This window comes from Rhineura floridana, chromosome 8, assembly GCF_030035675.1.
Source record: "Rhineura floridana isolate rRhiFlo1 chromosome 8, rRhiFlo1.hap2, whole genome shotgun sequence".
In the NCBI taxonomy this organism is placed as follows: Eukaryota; Metazoa; Chordata; class Lepidosauria; order Squamata; family Rhineuridae; genus Rhineura; species Rhineura floridana.
The window spans coordinates 19,043,093-19,068,210 of NC_084487.1; the positions used below are offsets into that span (position 1 = coordinate 19,043,093).

Sequence of the window (25,118 nt, forward strand, 5' to 3'; positions counted from 1 at the left end):
GAAGTAATTTAGAACACCAGAGACTTCCAGCCGCAGTCTAGCTCCCTTCCCTCCTCCCTAAGCAAGTCAGTGTGCAGAAAATTCAATAAGCCTGGTCTGGGGAGGGGGGCCTTCAGCACGTGCAAATGAAAGGCTAGGTTTTGCAGCTTGGTAAAAGAAGGCAGTACTGCAGGGCCTGGGAGAGGGGGCAAACCAATGGTTTAACTGGCTTTCCCAGGGCAGTTTCCTCCCACTCACTCATTCCTGGATCTATCTAGGGACGTTTTCTCAACAGAAAATATCTTAATCCCTCACCTTCCCCCCCCCGTACATATGCAAGCCTGTGTAGAAATAAGACCCACTGCGTTCCATGGGGTTTAGTGACAGGTAAGTGGATAGAGGCGTGCACCCTCAGCTTCTCCATTTTCCAAATCTAAAACAGCAACCATCACTTGCTTCAGACATCTTGCAAAGGCACATCTTTTTGCCCAGGCTTTCCCTGACCCATAAGACCGGACCATGTTTGAATTCTCAGAATTTTTAATTATTTTAAATGCTTTCTTGCTACTGTCTCATGCAGCATTTTTGTTTTAATGATATTGTTTATCATTTTTATGTTGTACACTGTGAGGCGTCCTTCCCTGGCTCTCCCTGTCAGGTTCCTACCTGCTTGTGGTTACTGCCTGTCTCTAGGCACCACCAGGGACTCCACCAGTCCGGACTGTCCTTTATTTTATTTTTTCTCTCCCCACTCTAGCACAGATCTCAACAGATCCCCCTGCTAGGCAACCACCAGTCACGTCTTAATACTAGTATTCCCAGAGACTCTGAATACTGGTATTGTTATTCTCTTCACCGCTGCCACCATTTGTTACAGTTCCCCTTCAGCCTTGGTCATTACCTTACCCTCCCTTCTGGTCTGTGAAACCCCAGTCAAGGATCAGGCCTTTGGTAAACTAAATTAAGTATTTATTAAAGATAACAAAGCTAACAAGATTAACAAGATTTCTTCTTAAAGCACATAAACATATGGTTTTACTCAATACTAATCCGAACTCCACCTCCCTCCTTCTCCACTCTCTCCTGTCAAACAACTCTCTAAACCCCACCAAGCAACCCACTCAGTTCTCTTCTCCCCCGATTCCACTCTCACTCTTCCTTTTATACGTTCAGCCATTTTAAACTCTCAGCCAATCATCTAGCATTCTACTGCCCATTCACTCCCCCTCCTCTTTCACTACTTACCATATATCTTCTAAACAACCAACACTTACCATATATACATTAATATAGGAACATCACATTTCCCCCCCCCTTAAAACAACGGCAGAGTATTATTCCTGTTCCAGGATTTATACGTCGCGTTAACAAATAAAACTCTCTATGGGGAAAATGTCTTTCTTTGTTCCTCCGTCTGGTCACGTCACTGCAGTCCCAGCCACTTGCCTGGAAAGTCCATCGGCCAGTACATTGTCCTTGCCTTTGATGAACTGGAAGTCCACTTGATAGTCCTGTAGGGCCCAGGACCACCTCTGCAGCATAGTGTTATGGTTTTTCATAGTCTGCAACCATAACAAGGCCCGATGATCCATAGTCACTGTGAATCTTCGTCCCCACACGTATGGGCGCAACTTGTTCAGTCCCCACACGACCGCTAGGCACTCCTTCTGGACCGACAAATAGTTTTTCTCCCTCGGCGTCAGCTTGCGACTCAGGTACGCCACTGGATGTCTGGTGCCTTCTCTCTCCTGCAGCAAGACGACTCCCAGCGCCAGGTCCGACGCATCTGTAGCCACGATGAATGGTTTCTCATAGTCTGGTGCTATTAATATGGGTCCTTGGCACAAGGCTTGCTTCAGTAGATCAAAAGCCTTCTGACATTCATCCGTCCATACCACACGCTCAGAACACTTCTTCTTTGTTAATTCATGCAAGGGGGTTGCTATTTCCCCAAAATTTCTCACAAACTTCCTATAAAATCCAGCCACACCCAGAAATGCCCTTACTTGTTTTTTGGTTAAGGGGATCGGCCATGCTTGTATTGCCTCCACCTTGCTCCATAAGGGGGTGATTTTCCCACTCCCCACCTTATGTCCTAAATAGATTACTTCCTTTAGTCCAAACTGGCATTTCTTAGCTTTTATTGTGAGGCCTGCTTTTCTTAAGGCCTCCAATACTGTTGTCAGGTGTTGGACATGCTCAGGCACCGACTTGCTAAAAATGGCCACGTCATCGATATAGGCCACTGCAAAATCTGACATGCCTCGCAACACAGTATTGATTAGCCTCTGAAATGAACTTGGTGAGTTCCTTAGTCCCATGGGTAAGGTCACAAACTCATATAACCCATCTGGTGTACTGAAGGCAGTTTTGGCTCTGGATTGCTCGTCTAGTTCCATTTGCCAAAATCCTTTACAGAGATCTAGTGTAGAGATAATGGTTGCTGCCCCCAATAACTCTAACATTGCGTCTACCCTAGGCATAGGATACGCATCTGGGACAGTAATTTTATTGATTAACCGATAATCAATGCAAAACCTTGTCGTTCCATCTTTTTTCGGAACCAGGACAATACTTGAGGCCCAGGGACTGATGGATTCCCTGATCACTCCTAATTCCAGCATATCTTCCACCTCCTTTTTGATCTCATTCAAAACTTTCCCATTCACACGGTACGGAACAGATCTGATTGGGGCATGATCTCCAGTATCAATGGAATGTATAACTATACTGGTTCGGCCAGGTTTGTTGCTAAAGAGATTCCTATAGGTTTTCAAAACTCTCAGAATCTCTTCTTTTACTTCCTCCTTCACCTCCTCTGACCATTCCACTTGATCTACCCCTCCTTTGTCTTTGCTTTCCTGTACCAAATCTGGAAGTTCAGGCCCACTTCCCTCAGGGAATAAGGTAACTTGCAACACCTGTGCATCCCTGGTATGGTAAGGCTTCAACATATTTACATGAACCACTTTGCTTTTGTTTAATTGATCTGTGGTGATTACATACGTCACTGTGTCAAGCCTTTCTCTGATGGTATATGGTCCTTCCCAGTTAGCCTGTAATTTGTCATGTTTCCTGGGTATGAACGCCATAACCATATCTCCCACATCATACACACGTTCCCTCACTGTTCTGTCATACTGTGCTTGACTCAAATTCTTATTCACCATCTCCATCATTGATGTTAATTTATTGCGGAATTCCAATACAAAATCTACTACAGATGTTTTGTACTCTCCCAGGGTTCCTTCCCATGAATTTTTTAATAGTTCCAAAGGTCCCCTCACTTTTCTAGTGAACATGAGTTCAAAGGGTGAGAAGCCTGTTGACTCCTGAGGGACTTCTCTGTATGCAAACAAGAAGCATCCCAACCGTTCATCCCAGTCTTGTGGGTGATGTTGAACATAGCTTCTGATCATGCCCTTCAAAACGCCATTGAATCTCTCTGTTAACCCATTAGTAGCGGGATGGTAAGTAGTGGTCTTTAGATGTTTTAGACCACAACATTTCCACATACATTGCATCACTTCTCCCATGAATACACTGCCTTGATCCGTCAGCACTTCATGAGGGAAACCCAGCCTCATAAAGATTTTTAATAAAGCCTCTGCCACTACAGGGGCTTCCACGGATCTTAGTGCTTCTGCGTCTGGGTACCTGGTGGCAAAATCCACCACCACCAATAGATATTTCTTGCCATGCCTTGTGGGTTTGGAAAAAGGGCCCACCAAATCTATCCCCACTCTATAAAAGGGTTGTCCAATTATAGGAAGGGGCTTTAAGGGTGCCTTGGTCTTTACTCCACTTTTTCCCACCTTTTGGCATATTCCACAAGATAGACAATGTTGTTTTACATCTTTGGAGATGTTTGGCCAATAATAGTGTGCCGCCAATCTCCTCTTGGTCTTTTTTATTCCCAGATGTCCTGCACATGGGACATCGTGGGCTACCTCTAGCAATCTGGTTCTGTATTTGCTAGGTACTATCAATTGCTTCACTGGTTCACATTCATCCTTTCTCTCAGCAGGCATCCACAGTCTATATAAAATCCCATTCTCACACACAACTTGATTCCTCAGTTTGTCAGTGAAAGGAATCTGTTGGGTCAGAGCTTGTTCCTTTATCTGCTTCAAACTTATATCTTTTTGCAGCTCTTCCCTGAATTGATCTGCCTCATCATTATCAGAGACCACTTGATACAGTTTGTCTCCTTGAGCAGGCCTGCTAGTGGTTGCTATGGTGACCTGAGGCTGGTTAACAGATTCCACCCTGTTTGTTTCAGCCCCCCTTAATATGGCTTCTTTTTCTCTGCCAAGTTGCTGTCTGGTCACTACATAGATCTTTCCTTGGGCGCCCATTACATCTCTTCCCAGTATTACTGGTTCTTGTTGCTGGGCATTAATGCCTACTTTATATCGGCCCTCTCGGCCTCTCCAAGTCATTTCCACCAGGGCCACAGGCAAACTTTCTGGTTGACCCCTCACTCCTTGGATAGTCACAGTTTCCTGAGGTAATATTACCTCAGATTTTATTAAATCTGGCCTCAGTAATGTCTGAGCAGCACCAGTATCAAGCAATGCCCAATAATTTGCCCCTTGTACACTCACTTCCTCTCTCAGACTTGAATCAAGGTCTGTTACTTCTGTCCAGTTTATCTGGCAGAACTGAACCTTTTTCACTGTTTCTAAAGCCTTGGGCTCTGTTTTCACTGTCCTTGTCTGAGCAGGATTACTAATGGGGTTGGCAACCTCACATTGAAAACGTAGGTGCCCCGGTCTACCACATTTGTAGCATAATTTCTCCTCACTTTTAGGGTACACAGATCCACTCTGGGGTGTCCTGTGCCCTTCAGATTTTACTGGAGGACTCACTCTCTGTGGTACCACATCCCTTCTGCCAGCGTTATATGGTCTGGGTTTAAAATCTCTTGATGTTTTCCCCACCCAGCCAGTTCTATTGGAGGCGAAGTGATCCGCCATCTCTGCGGCCTCCTGCACCGATGTAGGGGAACGGTCTTTGACCAGGAGCCTTATTTCTGGTGGTAACTGATGGTATAATTGATCCAATATCATGAGGTTTTTCACCTCCTCCACAGACTGAGCTTTTGCACTTGTCAGCCATTTCCCAAATATGTCCATCAGTTTTGCCCCCAGCTCCACAAAAGACCTCCCTGTCTGTATCTGGCAATTTCTGAAAAGCTTTCTAAAATAATCAGGCCCCAGTCTGAATCTTTTAAACACTGCTTCTTTGAATTCAGCATAGGTGACGGGCCTGTCTGAGGGGAAATATTGGTATACCTCAGCCAATTCCCCTTTAATCAGGTTTGATAAATACTGCATGTATTTATCTTCAGGTAGCCCCCACAACTGAGCTGCTTTTTCAAAGGTGCTGAGGTAAATTTGAGGATCTTGACCAGGCTCATAGACAGCAAAGTCCTTTGGAGTAATTTTTATTTTTGCTCCATCTCTGTCCTTTCTTGTTTCATCAGAACGAAACTTCTCTTTCAAATTTTAACTTTTCTACTTGTAATTCGGCATCCACTGCTCGTTGCTTCTCCCTCTCCTCAAACCCCATTCTCAACTTCTCAGTTTCCAACTCCCTCTGTTTGTCTTTTTCCTCAGCCTCAAAGACCCGCTGTTTGTCTTTTTCCTCAGCCTCCATCCTCATTCTCTCAGTTTCCATCCTCAACTTCTCTCTCAAGTACTCTATATAAGCGGGATTGCTTAAATATCCTTCTGGGGTCTCTTCTCTGACAGGTTGTTTTTGCTGGGCAGTTGCAAATCCTATAAGTGCTACCCTCAATTCATCTACCCCTTTACCCTCGTGAGGTAAATTGAATGTTACGCACTTCTCCACCAGCTCCTCTCTTTTCATTTTTATATATTCAGCCATGGTGTTTGAGTTCACTCACTCTTTGCCACACACTCTTTGCCAGTCACTCTCACAAGTAATCTTGTTTTGTTATTTCTGTTTGCCACACCACTGGTAGGGATTCTCTAGTATTCGTATCTCACTGCTACAGCCAACACCTGTGACGTAGTCTCCTTTGTTCGGATCTGGATTCTCTGTTGTTCGTATCCCACCGCTACTGACACCACGTGTGAGGCGTCCTTCCCTGGCTCTCCCTGTCAGGTTCCTACCTGCTTGTGGTTACTGCCTGTCTCTAGGCACCACCAGGGACTCCACCAGTCCGGACTGTCCTTTATTTTATTTTTTCTCTCCCCGCTCTAGCACAGATCTCAACAGATCCCCCTGCTAGGCAACCACCAGTCACGTCTTAATACTAGTATTCCCAGAGACTCTGAATACTGGTATTGTTATTCTCTTCACCGCTGCCACCATTTGTTACAGTTCCCCTTCAGCCTTGGTCATTACCTTACCCTCCCTTCTGGTCTGTAAAACCCCAGTCAAGGATCAGGCCTTTGGTAAACTAAATTAAGTATTTATTAAAGATAATAAAGCTAACAAGATTAACAAGATTTCTTCTTAAAGCACATAAACATATGGTTTTACTCAATACTAATCCGAACTCCACCTCCCTCCTTCTCCACTCTCTCCTGGCAAACAACTCTCTAAACCCCACCAAGCAACCCACTCAGTTCTCTTCTCCCCTGATTCCACTCTCACTCTTCCTTTTATACGTTCAGCCATTTTAAACACTCAGCCAATCATCTAGCATTCTACTGCCCATTCACTCCCCCTCCTCTTTCACTACTTACCATATATCTTCTAAACAACCAACACTTACCATATATACATTAATATAGGAACATCACATACACCACTTAGAATTGTTTAAAAAATACTAAATTGTTCATAGAGACTTTAAATGAATACTTCTAGTTTGGTCTCTCCTTCTGTCTCAATACTGTCAAAAAAACAGTATTTCCAACATTTTAGGAAACAAACTTTACAGGAGAAATGTATTCAACAGCTACTGTTTACATAGTGCCATCAAGGAGAGCTCGCTGCTAAGAGACAGAAGTGGCCCAGATCTTGCTCAAGAGCAGGAGCAAGGAACCCGTGGCCCTCCAAATGTTGTTGGGTTTCATCTCTCATCACCTCCAGCCAGCATGGCCAATAGTCAGGCAAGATGGGAGCTGGAGTCCATCATCAACTGAAGGGCCACAGGACAGGTTTCCCCACCAGGGCCGGTCCCAAAGGGTGGCCAGGTTGGGCCCTGGCTGAGGGCCCCTGGAGCCACAGAGGCCCGGGGCCTATCAATATCATGGGGGAGGAGTAGTGCTCCACTGCTGCTATCTGCAGCAGAGTAGCTGCCATGGATCGCAGAGAGGGAGCTTCTTCCGCCCGCCTGTCTCTCCTACCTTTTGAGGCTGTGTGGGCTGCACGCACAAGACTGCCATTAACCAAGATGGCGGCCGAGGTTTCCCTAAGGGGTTGAAGCCTCCGGCGCCATCTTGATTGATGGCAGCGATGTGCATGCATAGCAGCCCATGCAGCCACAAAAAACAGGAGAGACGGAGACAGCGAATGGGCAGGAGAAAGAAGCTCCCTCCCTGTGAGAGACAGGTAGGTGCATGCGTGTGTGTGAGTTCGTGTGTGCGTGCTGGGGCCTGGGACAAGCTGGTGCCCAACGGCCCTGGCATGTCTGGAGCCAGTCCTGTTCTCCATACCTGCTTCAAGATGCCTCACGATCTTGAATATGATGAATGACATGGAGGCCAACAAGAGCTGAAGTGGGCAGGAGGCAGGGAGTCATAGCACCCTGGTAGAACACATGCTCTGCACGTAGAAGGTTCCAGGATCAATCTATGCAATATCGTCCAAAATGTTCCTCGGGCAGAAGGGCTGGGAAATCAGCACTGGGCAGGATGGAGCAAAGATCTGACTCGGCGTTAAGGGAGGTTCAGCTGTTCATATGACTCAGCCTGTATGCAGTCACTCCATGCTGGCCAAAGGAGTGAACTGCAGGAAAACCTCCTTATCCCCAATTGCTGGAAGAGGGGACGGCGCAGCAATACTTTTTTCGATTCCTGTTGAAGTGTTCAGAGCAGGATGGATCACTTGGAGACAGCAATTTGTGGAACACAAGAAGTTCCCTTTTACCTAAGCCAATCTCTCTAGCTTAGGGGTGAGGAACATGATCTGGCCACTGGCCAGATCCTGGGCTCCCTCACCCAGCACAGACCATTTTGACAGGCAGGCTGGGCTTAAACCAAAATTCAGGTGACCCAAACGAATTCTTTTCCTTTGCGAGTGCAGCATGAGCCACCCCTATAGAGGAACATCCTTTGCATCGCCAGCTTGAATTCAAGCTGACAACGCAAAGGAATAGTCACACTTAACAGCAAGCCCTGCTTGCCAAGAAACGAATCGGAAGCTCAGTTTAAGGCTTCCGATTGTACCTTTGCAGCCACACCTCCACCTACGTCACATCATGGGCACAAGTAGCAGAAAATTGTCTCACAAGCCAAACTGGGACCCATGTAGAGCTTAATTTGGCTGGCGAGCCAGAGGTTTCACACCCGATATAGCTCAATATTGTCTGCACTGATTGGTAGTGGCATTACAGGGTTTGAATGGAGACCCCAGGAATTAAACCTGTAACCTTTTGTAAATACTGAGCGCTCTCTTATCCATTATCTGAATCTACATTTGTTAGGGGAAAAGGATGAGGTAAAATGGAAGGGCTGTCATTCAAATGGCAGCAGAGATTTGATTTAAATCTCTGGCACATCCATGTGTGATAGGAAAGGCTCCCGTCAAACCAGAGTCACTGCCGGTCAGTGCCTATTTATCAAGGCTTAGTCTGACCTAGACTTCATCTGCTCATCTAACCTGTTGACTAGGTAATGCTCAGACTCAAGAGAGACTTACTATTGATCAAAAAGAAAGCACCATGGAGTTGTGCGTTTATGGTAAAATCAAGCAACATTATTGAGCTGAGCAATCACAGTGTACAAAAGGAATGTGTGGTTTTTTTTAATTAAGGGGACTTGCTTGTTTGAGGGATATGAAAAGAGCACATTTGCCAACCTTCTCAGAACAATGGCTCCAGCTGGAATATGTAATTGATTTTGAAGAGCTTGAACATCTGTAGAGCATGTGTCCCGCTATCCCAATGGGTTGCTCATTTGGAAAAGAATACCCCCTTTTCTCTTTGCTTGTACAGCGTGCAGAAACCAATAAAACAGTCAGTCACTTACTGTAAGGAGACCCTGCATTTGGCATTCACAGATGGGCACGTTTCACAAATCAGGTGTTTTAAGAACTTTCTTATTCTCAAAAGCCTGACTCAATGATCAGTAGGCATGTCCAAGAACACTCGAAGGAGACACATTTCAAGAAAGCAAAAGAAAAGGAGGAAGCAGCTTCTGCTTATATATATATATACACACACACACACACCCCTTAAATTGGAATCAACCGTATCCTTGTACTTGGAATTCATTAACTACAAGCAGGATCTGCAATGAAAAAGCTGGTGTGGAGTGCTTCCTGTGCAGGAATGCAGCCACTCTATTTCCCCTGCCCCCCCAACTGGTCACTGAGTGCACCCAGTCCTTGGTTTGCTTATTTTGAGTTTTCCCCTTAGGAGTCCCCCACTCCAAAGATTATTTGTACTTCTGCATTCTATTGGTACCTCCTTCTTGTGCGGTTGTTGCTGTTATGCATACAGAAGCAATGGCACTTACGACTGAAAATAAAGGGAATGATGATTACTCCTCAGTTCTTCATGCGGTGGTTAACACTGCCTCTACGATTCGGTGATGACCACCTGTCATTTTTTTTCCTATCTGGGGAGCTGTCAAGAGGATTGCAGCTGAGTGGCAGTTATGAACCACAGAGTCCCCCCCATTCAAACTTTTTTCAGCGATGAATTACATAGCATTGGACTAGCCTGTAACGATCGCTGATCAATAAACATATCCGATCTATCATTGGACAAGCCATGACCTCTCATCTACAGCCCTCCAACCTGTTGCAATATGGTGAAAATATTGACCTATCTGGTGGTTGTTAAAGGTTGCTTGAGATAATGTATGTAAAGCACTTTGTACACTTAAAAAGCAGTACACAGTATTATTGACCACCTATTATATTCTAGTTTCACAATGTTGAGATATATTATTTGTTTATAAAATCTGAAACAAAATTTAAGACAGACACCCTTCCTGCAGGGTTCTAATTTTTTGTTGTTATGTACCTTCAAGTCAGTTACGACTTATGGCGACCCTATGAATCAGTGACCTCCAAGAACATCTGTCTTGAACCACCCTGTTCTAATACAAGAATATATAAAAAAAGAATGGGAAGGAACAGGAAAATAGACAAGAACATAAGAGACCTGCTGGATCAGGCCAGTGACCAATCTAGTCCAAGATCCTATTCTCACAGTGGCCCACCAGATGCCCATGGGAAGCCTGCAAGCAGGACCTGGCTGAAAGAGCACTCTCCCCTCTTGCGGCTTCTGGCAACTGGTTGTCAGAGGCATAATGCCTCTGACTATGGTGGTAAAGTGCAGCCATCGTGGCTAGTAGCCATTCATAGCCTTATCCTTCACGAATTTGTCTAATCCTTTTAAAGCCATCCGAGTTGGTGGCCATCAGTGTCTCTTGTGGGAATGAATTCCATAGTTTAATTTTGTGCTGTGTGAGGAAATACTTTCTTTTGTCTGTCCTGAATCTTCCAACAATCAGCTTCACTGAATGTCCACAAGTTTTAGTTATGAGGGAGAAAAACGTTTATCTACTTTTTCCATGCCATGCATAATTTTGTACACTTCTATTATGCCACCTCTGACTTGCCTTTTCTCTAAACTAAAAAGCCCCAAATGCTGCAACCTTCAGGTGCAAATTATTACTAGGCAGAATGTCCATTTATTGAGAGAGCTCCCAGTGGCAGTTTGGTCCAGCGGAGCCGATGGAATGGGCCTTGCTGCCTCACCTCGCCCTCTAGTGCTGCCAGGTGGAAATGCTGCCAATGAAGACAGTTCTGGGAGAGAAGCCAACAAATCTTTAATAGGATTCTTCAGATTAGAAGCAATTGATTATAGTTTTAATTCACAGATTAATCCTTTTTTGTGTTTATTGCAACAAGATAGATACTGGCTGCAGAATCTAGTGAAAATGCAATTGATTTCAATTCCATTTATGCTTAGGAGTACTTAAACTTTGGTTGAATTGGATTCTGAGCTTTACGTAGGACAGGGGTTCCCAAACATTTCCCTCCATGGGTAACTTGAAAATTGCTGAGGGTTTTGGCAGACTACATATTTTTCAGCCTGTTGTAGCAACTGTAATGCACTGTGCTAGATGCTACATAATTTTTAATTGTATTTTTACAGGCACACTGTGGACTACCTGAATGAAGCTTGTGGACCACTGGCGGTCCACGGACCAGATTATGGGAACACCTGATGTAGGATATATATTGGATACTCACCCCCTACTGGTCTCATATCTGTGTTTGGTGTGGTTAATTGGTCTTTTGCCTTTCACCAAAGCCTCAATATCTCTTGCATCTAACTGGGCATTAGATTGTCCCAAAAATATTGTCTGAAAACTGTACTTAAACCACCTTTCCTGTTTGACTGTGTGTTCATCTCTGCCCCCAAACTGCTGAAAATGTGTTTTGCCATGTTTTCAGACAATTAATTTGATTCAGTGTTAGTCTTTTATTCTGTATTTAAGGATTTTATAATTTTTAATGGTTTTATTGTACACCACAATGATTTTTTAATGGGTTGGCAGTTTATAAATATTGTTTATAGGCAGCTTGGTGACCTGTGGGCGTGGGGGAAGGAGGCGGCTTTCTAATTTGTAATGGGGGGGGGAGGAGAAGTCTTGGTGATCTGTTGAAGGGGGAAAGGAGGAACCATGGTGACCTGTTGACGGGGGGGAGGAGAAGTCTTGGTGATCTGTAAAGGGAGGAGGAGGAAAGGAGGCATGGCCAGGTGTAAGGGGAGGGGAGAGTTTGGCAAGGCCTGGGGGCAGTGAGGGACTTGGTGGGGTTGGCATTTCTTTGCACCTCTGGCATCGGGGGGGAGGAGAAACGGGGGGATTGTATAAAACTTTTAGCAATCTCTAAGTGGAGGTGTGGTGGTTTGGGCAAGGGGGTTAGGTGGTGGGGTGGGTGAGCAAAGCAAGCAAGGGTGGCAGCCCCTAGTAGAATAAAAATCCCCTAAGTGTTTAATCCACATGAGAATGTGTGACAAAAGAATCAGAATGTCATGTTTACTGGGGATTTATTCATTTGAGGAAGACTGACTTTAAGAATATAATCTGTAAATGAAAGCATTATTGTAGTTAAATGAGCCAATTAAGTATCACCATGAAATTTCAACACATTCTTTGCAGGGGAAAATAGCATCCACACATTTGCTTAAGAACATCAACATTTATTTATAACATGATATAAAAGAAATGAGATATGAACATTTTCATTTGAACAATAGTAAGTGGCTTCTTGTACTTACATTGGTTGTGCTCATTGTATAATATATACACAATGAACTTAATTACATTTGTACACAAACTTAACTGGGAATTGAATACCTGCTTATTGCTGTACATACCCTATTCCAACAGAGGAAGAGCCCAGTACCTCAAGACCCTAACCCTTCATTAGAGAGAGAGAGAGAGAGAGAGAGAGAGAGAGAGAGAGAGAGAGAGAACCCTAGCATTCATGTATATGTTGAGGACAGTGTGGAAGTAATTGACATTGCAACTTGACCGAGAAATAGTTACTGAACAGAAATAGAGCACATATTAACTCGGCAGCAATAAAAAATGGCACATTTTAAATAGGGCATAAAACATTTACAAATCAAAAGGTGAAAATAATATACGGTCCATTTAAAAGCATAACTGAGGTTTAAGTAGTAATCTGTAAAAGTAACCAATGTAAAAGGCTAAAAAGGAAGCCAACTTAATTTAATTCATAATTAAAAACCTTACACCAGGGAAAACCCACTTGCAGAGGTTCCAACTGTAGGCCACACATTAAAAAAAGAACCCTTAGTTATGTGGATGGAAGTCATAGCAGCAGCAGGATGGTGTCAGAAGAACAATCTCCAAACTGTTGAGGGCACCGTGGGAGGCATTTAAAGCTCTCTTGGAATAAACATTTTCCATGAAGTGATAAAAACAACGCTCTGTGGCCAAAAGCATCTGAACTATGAATTTCATAGATTTCATAAAATTGCCTGCACAGTATCTTCTTTCCATAGGTACATTTTGTCAGTCAGCCATGAATAGTTTCAGCAGAAGCTGGGAGAGCTGAAAAAGAGAGGTTGAACAAGGTTTATCTCAAGCAAGACAGAGATAAGCAAGCGGTGATGATCTGTAATCCAAAGTAAACCAAACCTAACAATGCCCCTGCCAGATCAGACCAAAGGCCCATCTAACTCACCCACCTTGTTTCCTGACAAAATTTATCCTCCATAGATTTGTCTAATCATTTAAGGCCATCTAAGCCAGCAACCAACACTACATTTTGTGGTAAGGAATTCCACAAATTGATTACATGTTGCGTAAAGTACTCTCTCTTTTCTGTCTTGAATCTACTGACAATCAGTTTCACTGGGTGACCCCAAATAGGACAAGGAGAAATATTTCTATTGTCTTTCTCCATACTATGCCTAATTTATAAAAACCTCAATCATGTCTCCCCCCCTCCTCCTTTTAACTAAATAGTCCTACATGTTTTTAGCCTTTCCTTGCAGGGAATTCACTCTAACTATCTGACCCTTCTGGTTGCATTGCAAATTCTACAATATCCTTTTTGTGTTAGGAGTTACCAGAACTGTATACAGTATTCCAAATTTATATAGATCTTTATAAAGTATTACAAAACTGGCATTTTTAATTTTGATCCCTTTCCAAATAATCCCCAGCAAAGAATTTGCCTGTTTCACTTCTGCTGCACAGCAAGTGACATCCACAAACTTGGCCACCTCACTGTTGAACCCTGATTCCAAATAACAAAAAGTGCCAGTCTCAATACAGATCCTTGCAAGATCCCACTGCTTACTTCCCTCCACTGCAAGAACTGCCCATTTACTCCTACTGACTGTGAAGGACTTTCATCAAAGGCTACTTGGAAGTTAAGTGTCCAGTGTCTTATTGGTCACTCCTGTCCATAGCCTTGCTGATACTCTCAAAGAAACTCCTCAAGGTTGGCAAAGGACTTCTTTACAAAAGCCCTGATAATTCTTCCTCAACAATGCTTATTCTTCTATGTGCTGCTACCTATGAGACGCAGACTGCCTGACTTCCGGGAAGGGTGACTTCGCTTGTGCCTGCTTTTGAGACGGGCTCCCGCCTCAGAAGAAGCTTTTTCAGATATAAATCAGTCAGAACATTTTTTTTTTTTTGACTGATGAAATTTCTCCCGGGCAGGGAGAAACGTAGAGATCAACCTCAAAAGCCTGTTTTTGTTGGGAGGACTGGATTTCATTAATTTATGAGAAAAGGTCCAGCCAGCAATGCCAGATGGACTTCCAAACAAGCTCTATCTGATTAATGCGACACGTTTATCTTTTCTTCAAAGAGAAAACGGACTAACAGGCAAGCACCCTTCTTTCTATCTTTTTTTTTTACTTGGTTTAAATTGTTGCAGCAAAAAGAGATTTGTCAAATGAATCAGCTTTAAAGAACTTCTGGGTGAGCTATAACTCTTCTCTGTTATTCACGAAATTAACAGCTTATCTCTGCTTCTATTGCAAAAAGCTGTCCTGGAAGTGCATTCTAAAGATATAAACAGAAGAGGGATTTCTATTCCGAGGAGAAAAAAATAAAAAATATGAACTTTGGAACATTATATTGTCTGGGACTATTCTCTTTTTGGTCTATTTTATTTTAACGAATCTGCTTCTTCACGACGTCACTAACTGTTTTGATGCTGGGAACTAAATTTGTTTTGTATTCTTGAACATAGAGAGATAAGGCAGGCTACTCTGTTTATACTGTGATGTCATCAAGCCTGGAATATTAACCCAATTGTTGCTGAAATAAGAAGTGGTTCTTCTTTATTTTTGTTTTGTTTTGTTTTCGTGGTTTTAAAAATGGCAATCAAGAAAGTGGCTGAGAATCTGGAAGTAATTATGTTTCAGAAAATAATGGATGAGATTGAGATAACGAAACAAACCCTGCGACAGGGCAGTAAGGAGCTGAAAATTGAACTGAGCAAAATGATGCAGGAGCTTAAAGAAATAGGGGATCCTGTGAGAGAGGAGAATGAGATCAGAGATGAGAAAAGAAAAAATAAAGGGAAGATACAAGCCCTGGAGATTGGAACAAATGTGGAATTGGAAAAAGATCTGGAGTTTATGGATATTAGAAATAAAATCTACTGTTTGGAATTTAACGTTATCTCTGAAGAAATTAATGAAGATATTAGAGATAAAGTTATCAATGGCTTGGATAATTTTCTGGACTGGAATGACGTGATGGAGCTTGATATAGAGAAAATCTATGGAATTAACTGCAGCCATGTGACAATGGAAAAACTCTCAAGAGATGAGCCAGTGCATTTTGTAAAAAAGAAGAACAGAGATATGACTTTACAACAATATTTCAGCAACTTATTCAGAATCGATGGCAAGAAAATATTTGGGATAGAGGAAATTCCCATCAGACTCTTATTATATGACTATGGCTATGACAGCAAGATTATTATGGAATACTGATAATGGAAGATTGGACACTGAAATTACTGGATTTAACAGGACTATTGAAGATGGAAGATGGAATTAATATGGATAATGGAATAATGGCTATTGAAATTATTGGACCTAACAGATTTTGATGAGATGGATTAATCGATATGTTTATTTGGACTATGGTTATGACAATAAGATTATTATTATTATTAACGAGATGGATTAATCGACATGTTTATTTGGAGAAAAATTGATAGATATATTTCTTAAAGAATTGAAACCTCTCTTTGACTTTTTGTGGAAAGAATAAAGTAATGTTTATGAGATTTGATGATTAATTAAGATAACTACTGGAGGAAAGTGATTTTATAATATAATTTAAGAGACAGGATTGTTATATATTGTAGATCTATAACTGATCTGCGACAAATGGGAAGTCAACATTTTATTTTTTTGTTTAATCATTTTTGTTTTGTTTTTTGTCTTTGAATGTTTTATGATTTTGTTATGTTTGTTTTATGAAAATTTGAATAAAAATTATTGTAAAAAAAAAAGAGACGCAGACTGCCACCTTAGAGGTTAGGGCAGTACTCAAATGGCTCCCTGAATTTCACAGCGCTCTTAAAGGGCTGCAAATTTGGGGACCATTTCTCTAATTTTCAGAGAAAGGTGTGCCAAAATTCAAGACGTACCTTTAGCAGTAGTGGCAATGTCAGCTACCTCTATTTTTATTTTCAATGTTATTTTGCCACTGCCTCTAGCAATGGCAACACAGCAACTTCACTCTTAGCTGCCCAGTTACCATTTTCTTAATCCCAAAAATTACCTGGATGCTGCATTGTTCTGGGACATTTTAGGGAAAAAACATGGCAGTGAAGCATGTTTACCCCTCACCCTCACCCCACGCTCCAGAATTATTTATTTAACACAATTTATTTATATACCCCTACATTTTCTCTGGTGCGTCCCAGCGAATTCTCCAGAGCTGGTTGAGGAAGTTCCATTGTACGCACGGAGGTCTGTTGTACAAGAAGAGCTAATTTCAAGTGCAGAAACTTGGATTAAGGCTCTATGTTACATAGTGTTTTACCAATATTGGAACATACTGGATCGACCATCTGATTAATAGTGTTTCAGTGGTTATTGGTTCAACACTAACTGCAAACAGACAGGACTTTGGGTGTATTTACTAAGGCCTGGATATGTTTACTAAGAGGTGTGTATGTGGGGAGAAGGAGCCATGCATCCTGGTCGGAAATGTGACATTTCCTGTATCCCAAAAATAGACATTAATTTATTTTAAACCTTTCTTTTACCATTTTTATTTAGAAGCATAACTACAGTGCATGCTGTCATGATATATTTTGGCAGTTTATGTATACTAAATCAAACCTGCTGCTGTTGGGTTTCCTCTTGAAGTCTGTGCTGGCATCTCAAATGAAGAAATAGTGTCCTTGTGCTCTTGACTGCTAGTTTCTTCACTCTCTTCTGTGTTGCTTTCAGGTTTGTGGTTTACAACTGGGGCCTCATTCTTCAGGCTGGAGTGTGTGTGTGGGGGAATAATCTAAGGTTAGAGTTTCCTCTACTAATTAGGTTAACTGATATTGTATACCACTTCAATAAAAGTCTGTAATACAAAAATACTAACTGTGACGTATATAGGATTATGAGATCATGTAACCCTATCTATGAACCTATACTTTTCTAGAAGAGAAAATTCAGCATTGCCATCTACTTTTTTTTCTTGAGACCTAAGAAATCAAGTTAGGTCTTTTTTCATTTTATCCAACCTGAACGTTATCAAAGCAAGTGCTTAAAAAGAGTTAAAGAGGAAATAATTTGTGTTAAGTGATGCTGGGCATGTGCCTGTGTGTGTGTGTGTGTGTGTGTGTATGTCTGTCCATGCATGTATGTATGTATAGACTATGGTGTGATTAATTTATTTTTATTTTGAACACTTGTATTCTGCATTTCTGCTCTTTTAGGGCCTCAGAGTGGCTTACAATTATGTTAAAAACCAACAGAAACAACAAACCTTAAACACATCTCAAAACATATACAGCAGTGGCCAAAACAAACAAATACATCACAGACACCATGGGCAAAACACCACTGAAGGCCTGGATGAGTAAGCAAGTTTTTAATAAGACCTGAATGTTATTAATGTAGGCCACTTGACAGATGTACTTCAGAGGACCATTCCATAATTTGGGTACGGACACTGAGAAGGCTCTTTCTCCTGTATATACCAACCTGAATTCTGTAGATGGAGAGACCTGGAGGAGCCTCTTAATGTATGGAGAATCTTAATGTATGGGCAGATTCACACAAGGGTAGACAGCCCCGACCAATCAGCTTGCTAGGCATACCTTATAACAGCGAGAAACTACACTGTTTCTGGTCATTAAAGACTTGAACAGGGACCCAAAGGACTGGATGCTCACCAAGGCTTTTCAGGCCTCTCTTCTTACATCAGCCCTTTGCATCCCCGACCCCCCAATCCACCCAGGAAGCTATTTTTGAAGGTCAGGGCTCCTGTGAACAGGTGTGCAGTGCATGCCAAGAGGGACAAATTACCTGCCTCCTAGGTACACACCAAAGTGATTTGCAGGTAGGCATGGGCTTCCTTGGATCCCAACATTGTTTTTTACTTACTGGAAATGGAATGAATTTTGACAACTAGCACTACCATTTTCTAAATGGAAAAATCAGTTCTGGAACCTTTACGCTAGCTTTCATGTGCTAGGTAAATGGTCTGTTAACACAGCTGTTTTTTATTGGTTGTGAGTCTACTTTAATTCCTGCAGAAACAAACTGAATTTTAAACCAAAAAAGGGCTCTTGCAGCTTGTTATTCAAACCCTTCTGTAATGGCTGCAACCTTTGACCACACCACTCACTGATTTCTTTTCAGGTCTAAGAAAAGACTGCTCAAAATAGTAAAGGGGACCATCCATTCTACCTCTGAGAGCAGGATCAGCTAAGATGCTGATGTGGGGGAGGGCAGCTGGCAGTTTGGCAATCCTCTGTTAAGAAGTGAAAGGAGATGGCATGCAGGGAAGGGTTGGATCTAACCCCTACGTTTGCAGATATGGAATTAACCTATTAAATGCTAGGTCTACTGCAAAGCCCCAAACAGCAGCCGCTATTAATATTAATGTTAGCTTTGCTTCACCTGAAAACAGCATCTTGCGTATTTTCTTCTACTTTTAGCTTTTTAGGAGTCTCATCGGGAGTCCCCTCCTTTGGCTCTAACCCATCTGGCGACAGCTGGTCTTCACCTTTTGGTAACTGAGGGTAAAATAGAAGAAGTAAATAATTTATTTATTTATTATTAGATTTATATCCTGCCCTTCCTCCCAGTAGGAGCTCAGGGCGGCAAATAATAAATGTCAATTATTTGAAGTACTAAGCTGAAGAGGTTTGTAGATAGAAGAGTTTTGTTTTCTATCTCTGATTTCACAATTTTCACATATTAATGACTCAATTTGCCCCCCTTTAGCTAAATGCACTTTTCAAAGCTAGCCCCAAATGAACAGGCAGGGTTCATTTTGGGGCAATCAGAGGAGGGAAGGCACCAGCAAGGAAAAAAGGGGGAGGTGAAATTTCAAGGGTACTCATACAGACAGAATTGCATTTCTTCAGGGTCACTTAGAAAGCACTTCATTGTGTTCTCTAATGTGCTATGACCAGAGAACATAGCAATGTGCTTTTTAAGTACCACTAAGAAGAAATATTTTGAAACGTGTTGGGCCAATAAAATCTTTATTTTTTAGGCACCCTTGAGATTCCACCTCTGCCTTTCCCCCAGTTAATTTTGGACTATCTGAACTTTGCGTCGTCTCCCCAACATTTGTCCATTGATCTGTAGTAACTCTAATTTCAAATTTCAGTTTGAAAGCATGTTCTCCAGCATGAACTCAACAAAAAAGAAAGATTAGAAAAACTGCTAAAATAGTAGACAAGAACTCCAGCCTAACTAATTGAGGAAGTTCTGGATGTGTCTTTTTTGGGGAGGGTTTTGGTTCGATATTTTCTGACTCCAGCCCCAAAAGATCTGAGCCAACGATTTCATACGATCAGGAAAAAAACCAGTACCTTTATAATAAAATCAGCAGGATGCTCATTTGGATTATCATTGTTTTTATCATCTGAACGGTCATTATCTTTCAACCAAGATGTATCTTCAGCACAATTTTGATTGCTTTGGCCTACATCACTTCCTCTAATGGCACACTCCAATTCCTTGGTAATACATACAAAATCATCCTTCCTTTGGTTCTGCAGAAAAGATTTCATTAGTTGTGAACAAACAAGGCAACTGGTAGTACTATTATAAAGACAAACATTGGTTAGTTAGTAAATAGATACGAGACCCCTCTAGACATCCTTCTTATGTGCATTCATAATGATTTGTGCTCGTGATGCTTATCCAGGTGGACGCACATGATCCTGCTTTCAATACTGTCTGCCCCTGCAGAGTTTCCGGGGTGGTCCCACTGCTTCATTTCCAATCAGTGCATATCCCGTAACTTCCTGCTGAAATACTGTAACTTTTTATACCACAACTATTCTGGTTTATTTCTGTCCCATTTCTGTTGCACTATGGCCCCTCCGGACAGCAATGATATGGTAGCACTGGGGAAGCATCACAGAACAAACTCAAGCAGAATAAACTGACCACTAAAGCACTATTATTGTGTCAAGAATATGTTGCAGAATATATCTACAATAAAATACTAGGTTGGAGGGACCCACAGATTACTTTCTAATAGAAAGCAATTTCATTCCAATAATTTAACATCTTTAAATATAAAACATACAATGAAATTATGTTACATGGGAATTCTTCTGTATATGTGGGTTGCTGCTACACGGGACTACCTGCAGCATTGGTGATGACCCATACCTTTCCTGTGTGGCAGACAAATGAGGCCTCCCTCAGTATGTGAAAGAAGTCCATACTGACTAACAAGCCTGAAATACTTTTTTTTAAAAAAAACCAAACACTAGACCTCCCTAACTTTTAGTGATGCTACTGGGCTCCTGCTGGAAGGAAGGGCAGGATATAAATCAAATAAAAAATAAATAAAATAATAAATACTGCATTTTCCAAAAGTGGGGAGGAAGATGCTAATGTTCTTGGGGTGCAGGAGGATTGCTCGAAGACTACGAGGAGTCTGTCCCCAATATCCCTCAATCCTCTGAGATCAGTGGAGGTTAACAAATAGTTTGGTGTTATATTATCTGTTTCCACTCTAGGCCAACATGCTCCTTACCCTCCACTGGAACAAAAGCTCAGCCAGCCTGGACTTGGAGAAATTAGCTTTTTCACTGACCATAAAGAACTCCCTTCCAAATTTCTGTTCCAAATCCTTATCCAAACTACTGTGCAGTTCTCGAGGCAAGACATAGCACAGAAATCAGTCCTCAGCCATAAACTGAGAACAACTATGTTCTCTGTCAAGGAGTGTTAATGAAAGAAATTGAGCATGTGGTATACCTGAGACAATTTAAAAGGATTCTCTCTGACAAGGGATGGGCTTTGTGAAGGGGAGAGATCTGAGACACCAATAATATTCAGTCCTTTCTTCTTCTCTCTTAGACAAGCCTGTTGGTGTCTCTTTATTCGTTCCATCTGCTCCTCCACAGTCATTCGGGGGCGAGCACTTTCTGCCAAGCATAACTGCTCCACTGCACTTCTTGGCCTTTCCTTGAAAGAAAGAAAATGCACTGTAAATAAAAAAAAACACTTCCAAAAAGCAAGCTATGTTTTGAGGGGGTATGTCTCTACTCTGCTGTTGCAGTGGGATATAGCGTGCTATTTCCAATATGAAGGAACTGGCAGGGCTTGAAGCAACAAGGCTAACTACACAGAAGGCGAGGTTGTAAAGTTTAATCCATGCCAAAGATTACCATCTACATAATACATTGCACTGTAAGAAATCCCATAAATGTTATTGCCTCTTGTCACTAAAAAACTCACTGATAGCGTTGCAGGACTAGAACCTGATCACTACAATAATGCTGGATTGACTCTCATATAGATCTCTGATGATGCACAGAATGGGGTTGCAGTGATGCTAATGAAGCATTATATTTTGATTGGCAAGATGGGTTTTGTCTGCTACTTATCATAGACAGATAAATGCCATAGGTACTAATGGGGATAGCGAGTGGAGAAGAGAGGGGTGTGGTGCTATATAAAGAAAATACCAGTTCTTGATAGTCCACCATGAGTCAGCTTCATTCTTTTCAGTAAGGTATGAAAGAAATTCACCCTGTGTACTTGTGATAAACATGCAACCAAGAGTTACAGTTGGCAAAGGATCTGGAGGTGGGACGGCTGGGATATTTGGTACATGTTCTCATATATAGAACATGCAAAAGCATGTACTTAACTGATGGTGGAAATCTGGAAAGCTAATCTTTTTCTCTACTGCATGAAACTGTCCTGAATAATGTGCCAAGCAAGAGCTTTTGCACAATGCTTTTAGTGACTTCTGCTGATGTAAGAGTAGCCACACAGCTGCACTGCTGCAATAACCTGAGCTGGCATATAATGCAGATGGTGAACTGAAAACAGCAAAGGATATAATTCATTAGTTGTAAATACCATTCTTAGATCTATCTTCTTAGTTTTCCTTAAAGTCACATAAGAAGCTATTGTTGAAGATTCTGGAGTTGGTGACTTTGTTCTGGGAGGCACAACTCCAATGGGAAAATGCGAGCCTATAAAATAACGGAGTGGAGTTAAAAGAGCTCACACAAAATGCAGTTAATGTGAAAAATGTTTATCTTACAGTTATTAGACTTCAATACTTATCTAATACATTTGTTCATAATAAGGAATCTCAACTGCCTCTCCCGATTTAGATAAAACAGAGAGGTAGAGCTGAGTGTCATCCACATATGGTGACACTTCACTCCAAAGCTCTTGATGACCACTCCCAGTGGCTTCATATATATGCGAAATAGCGTGGAGGACATGATGGAACCTTGTGGGACACCATAGGAAATCTCCCATGGTACTGAACAGAAGCCTCCCATAACTACCTTCTAGAAATGTTGCTGGAGGTAACCCCTGAGCTGCTTCAGAAGAATACTATGGTTGATGGTATCAAAAGCTGCCAAGAGGTCAAGGAGAGTGAGCAGGGTTGCATTCCCCTATCTTTCTCTTGACAAATGCCACCACCCAGGGTGGCCAAGGCAGTTGCAGTGCCATGACTGGGTCTAAAGCCAGACTACAATGGATCCAGATATTCAGCCTCCTTCAACCATTCCTGAAGTTGGACTGCCACTACCTTCTCAAGCATCTTGCCCAAGAAATGGATATTTACCGGTGGGTGATAGTTATGTAACACTTCTGGGTCCAAGGAGGACTTCTTAAGCAGGGGATGCACCACCACCTTCTTCAAGGTGGATGGTACTCTACCCTCCTCCAGAGAAGCATTGATCACTCCCTAGACCCACCCAGTCAGCCTCCCATGGCTAGATCTAAGGAGCGAAGATGGGCAAGGGTCAAGGGGGCAGGTCGTCGGCTGCACTCCTTCAAGGAGCTTGCCACATCCTCGGGCCACAATAATCAAAACTGATCCGGTACAGATGGAGCAGACTCAACTGGACTTGCTGTAACTGTGGCATTCAACTTCATCTGCATCTGAGTGATTTTGTCCCTAAAGTGTCTCCCAAAGTTGTTATACCAGACTGCTGAGGGTGTCAGAGCAAAGTTCTCTTGGCCAGATGACAAAAGCCCAGGCTCCTCTCTGAAATGCTCTGCTGGGTGTTCCTTGCAGATGCAATGATGTCAGAGAAGTAAGCTTTCTTCGGCTACATGGATAAACTGCACCCTAGCGACAAAAGCAATTATTAAAGTCTCAGTTTTAGTAGAGACCTTACACTAAAGAAATTAAGTTATCTTTTCGAAATGTTACAGCCAGTGTGGCATAGTGGTTAGAGTGTTGGACTACAACCTGGGAGACCAGGGTTCGAATCCCCACATAGCCATGAAGCTCACTGGGTGACCTTGGGCCAGTCACTGCCTCTCAGCCTCAGAGAAAGGCAATGGTAAACCCCCTCTGAATACCGCTGACCATGAAAAGCCTATTCATAGGGTCACCAAAAGTCGGAATCGACTTGAAGGCAGTCCATTTCAATTTTTTCTAATTGTGCCAAAGGCTTTTTTTTTGCTATAAATTAGTAATTCATAATGAAATTAATCTCATATCATCCCTACAAAAAAGAGCAGGAGCTGCTCTCATTAAAAACAACTGCCACATATGATGGACTTTTTATGTGCAAAAAGACTGAAACAAAACAAAACAGAAAAGTAAATTCAATGTTGTCCTAAAGACACAACTTGGGTTTTGCAACACTAAATTTAGGAGGTACTGAATAACTCTCCTGAAAAAGGAAAAGAGCAACTTGCATATGTTTTGTGAAGCAAGAGAAGGATATATACAAAGAAAAAAAAATCTAATACCCCCCCCCGTTTTTCTATACTGCTTTAAACCCAAGGGTCCATTACTGAACAGCAAAACACAAACCCTCATAGTACAAATATTAACAGGTCACAACAGTTCATGTATAAAACAGTATTTGTTCCTTGTCACTACAGATAGGCAGGATTTTGGCGCATGGCCACTTTCTGACAGATTTCAATTAAAGAACTTAAGATATAACCCCAAGCCTTTTATCCAGGTACAGCCACATAAATAGCAATTAAAATCAACACAGCACACCCATATCTCCCTTTTTATCCTCAACAGCGCAGGTGGTTGAGAATCTAAAGCTGGACACTTAAAACTGGATTTCATCATTTTTTCATTTTTCATTTTAAGTTTTTGCTTGGCACACTATAGACTGATGAAATGTATCACTCCATCTGGCAAATGGTGCATTACCACTAGGAACTGCTACAATTAAAATTATCTCAAGCTTCTAATAAAAAAAAAAAGGTGACAGCCTGCTTTTCATTTGCGATTGTTGAGGTTCTAATTCTTTATTTAAAAGTAAGCAGCCTTATAACTCGAGTTCCTCAGGAATTTTAAGGAACCAAAACAACTGGTACAGCTTTGGGACAGATTGGACCATTGGTCTCACCTGAAGGGTGATTTTCATAGGAGGAATGCCATCATGTGGGTTGTAGCTCCACCTATCGTCCGAAGGCAAGAATGTTTCTGAAGTCAAGACTAGGGGCGTCAGGCCCCTCCCACTCTCCAGTTCATTTGCAGCGAGTCCAGAGAGATATCTAAAAGTGCAGGAAAAAGGGCCAACTGGCCTACCAGCAAAGACATAATACAATAACAGTATACAAAATAACATGACTCTAACATAGTGACATAACATTAATAGCAGTCTTGACTTCACTAGTGAATGTAATAAAATAGCGTAACAGGAATATATAAAAACTCTAGAAAAGAAATCTAGGTATCCTCCAACTAGGCATCCAAATTTCCTCCAACTGGGAGGGTCGTGATGGCATTCCTCCGATGAAAATCACCCTTCAGGTGAGA

General features: G+C 42.0%; 1 protein-coding gene across 14 annotated transcripts in view; it reads right to left on the reverse strand.

Annotated features, from left to right (window-relative positions):
* Positions 1 to 12,319: 12,319 nt before the first annotated feature.
* Positions 12,320 to 25,118, reverse strand: part of PLEKHA5 (pleckstrin homology domain containing A5) — a 279,402-nt gene continuing 266,603 nt past the window's right edge. For 13 of the 14 annotated variants that reach the window (XM_061638463.1, XM_061638451.1, XM_061638450.1 and 10 more), the window contains 6 exons: positions 22,220 to 22,335; positions 21,107 to 21,316; positions 19,702 to 19,884; positions 18,779 to 18,894; positions 16,997 to 17,142; positions 12,320 to 13,220 (listed from right to left, as the gene is read on the reverse strand). In XM_061638463.1, the coding sequence (XP_061494447.1) occupies positions 13,186 to 13,220; positions 16,997 to 17,142; positions 18,779 to 18,894; positions 19,702 to 19,884; positions 21,107 to 21,316; positions 22,220 to 22,335 (806 nt within the window). In that variant the 3' untranslated portion in view covers positions 12,320 to 13,185. The remainder of the gene's footprint in view (positions 13,221 to 16,996; positions 17,143 to 18,778; positions 18,895 to 19,701; positions 19,885 to 21,106; positions 21,317 to 22,219; positions 22,336 to 25,118) is intronic. The other variant, XM_061638457.1, reaches the window with a different exon arrangement.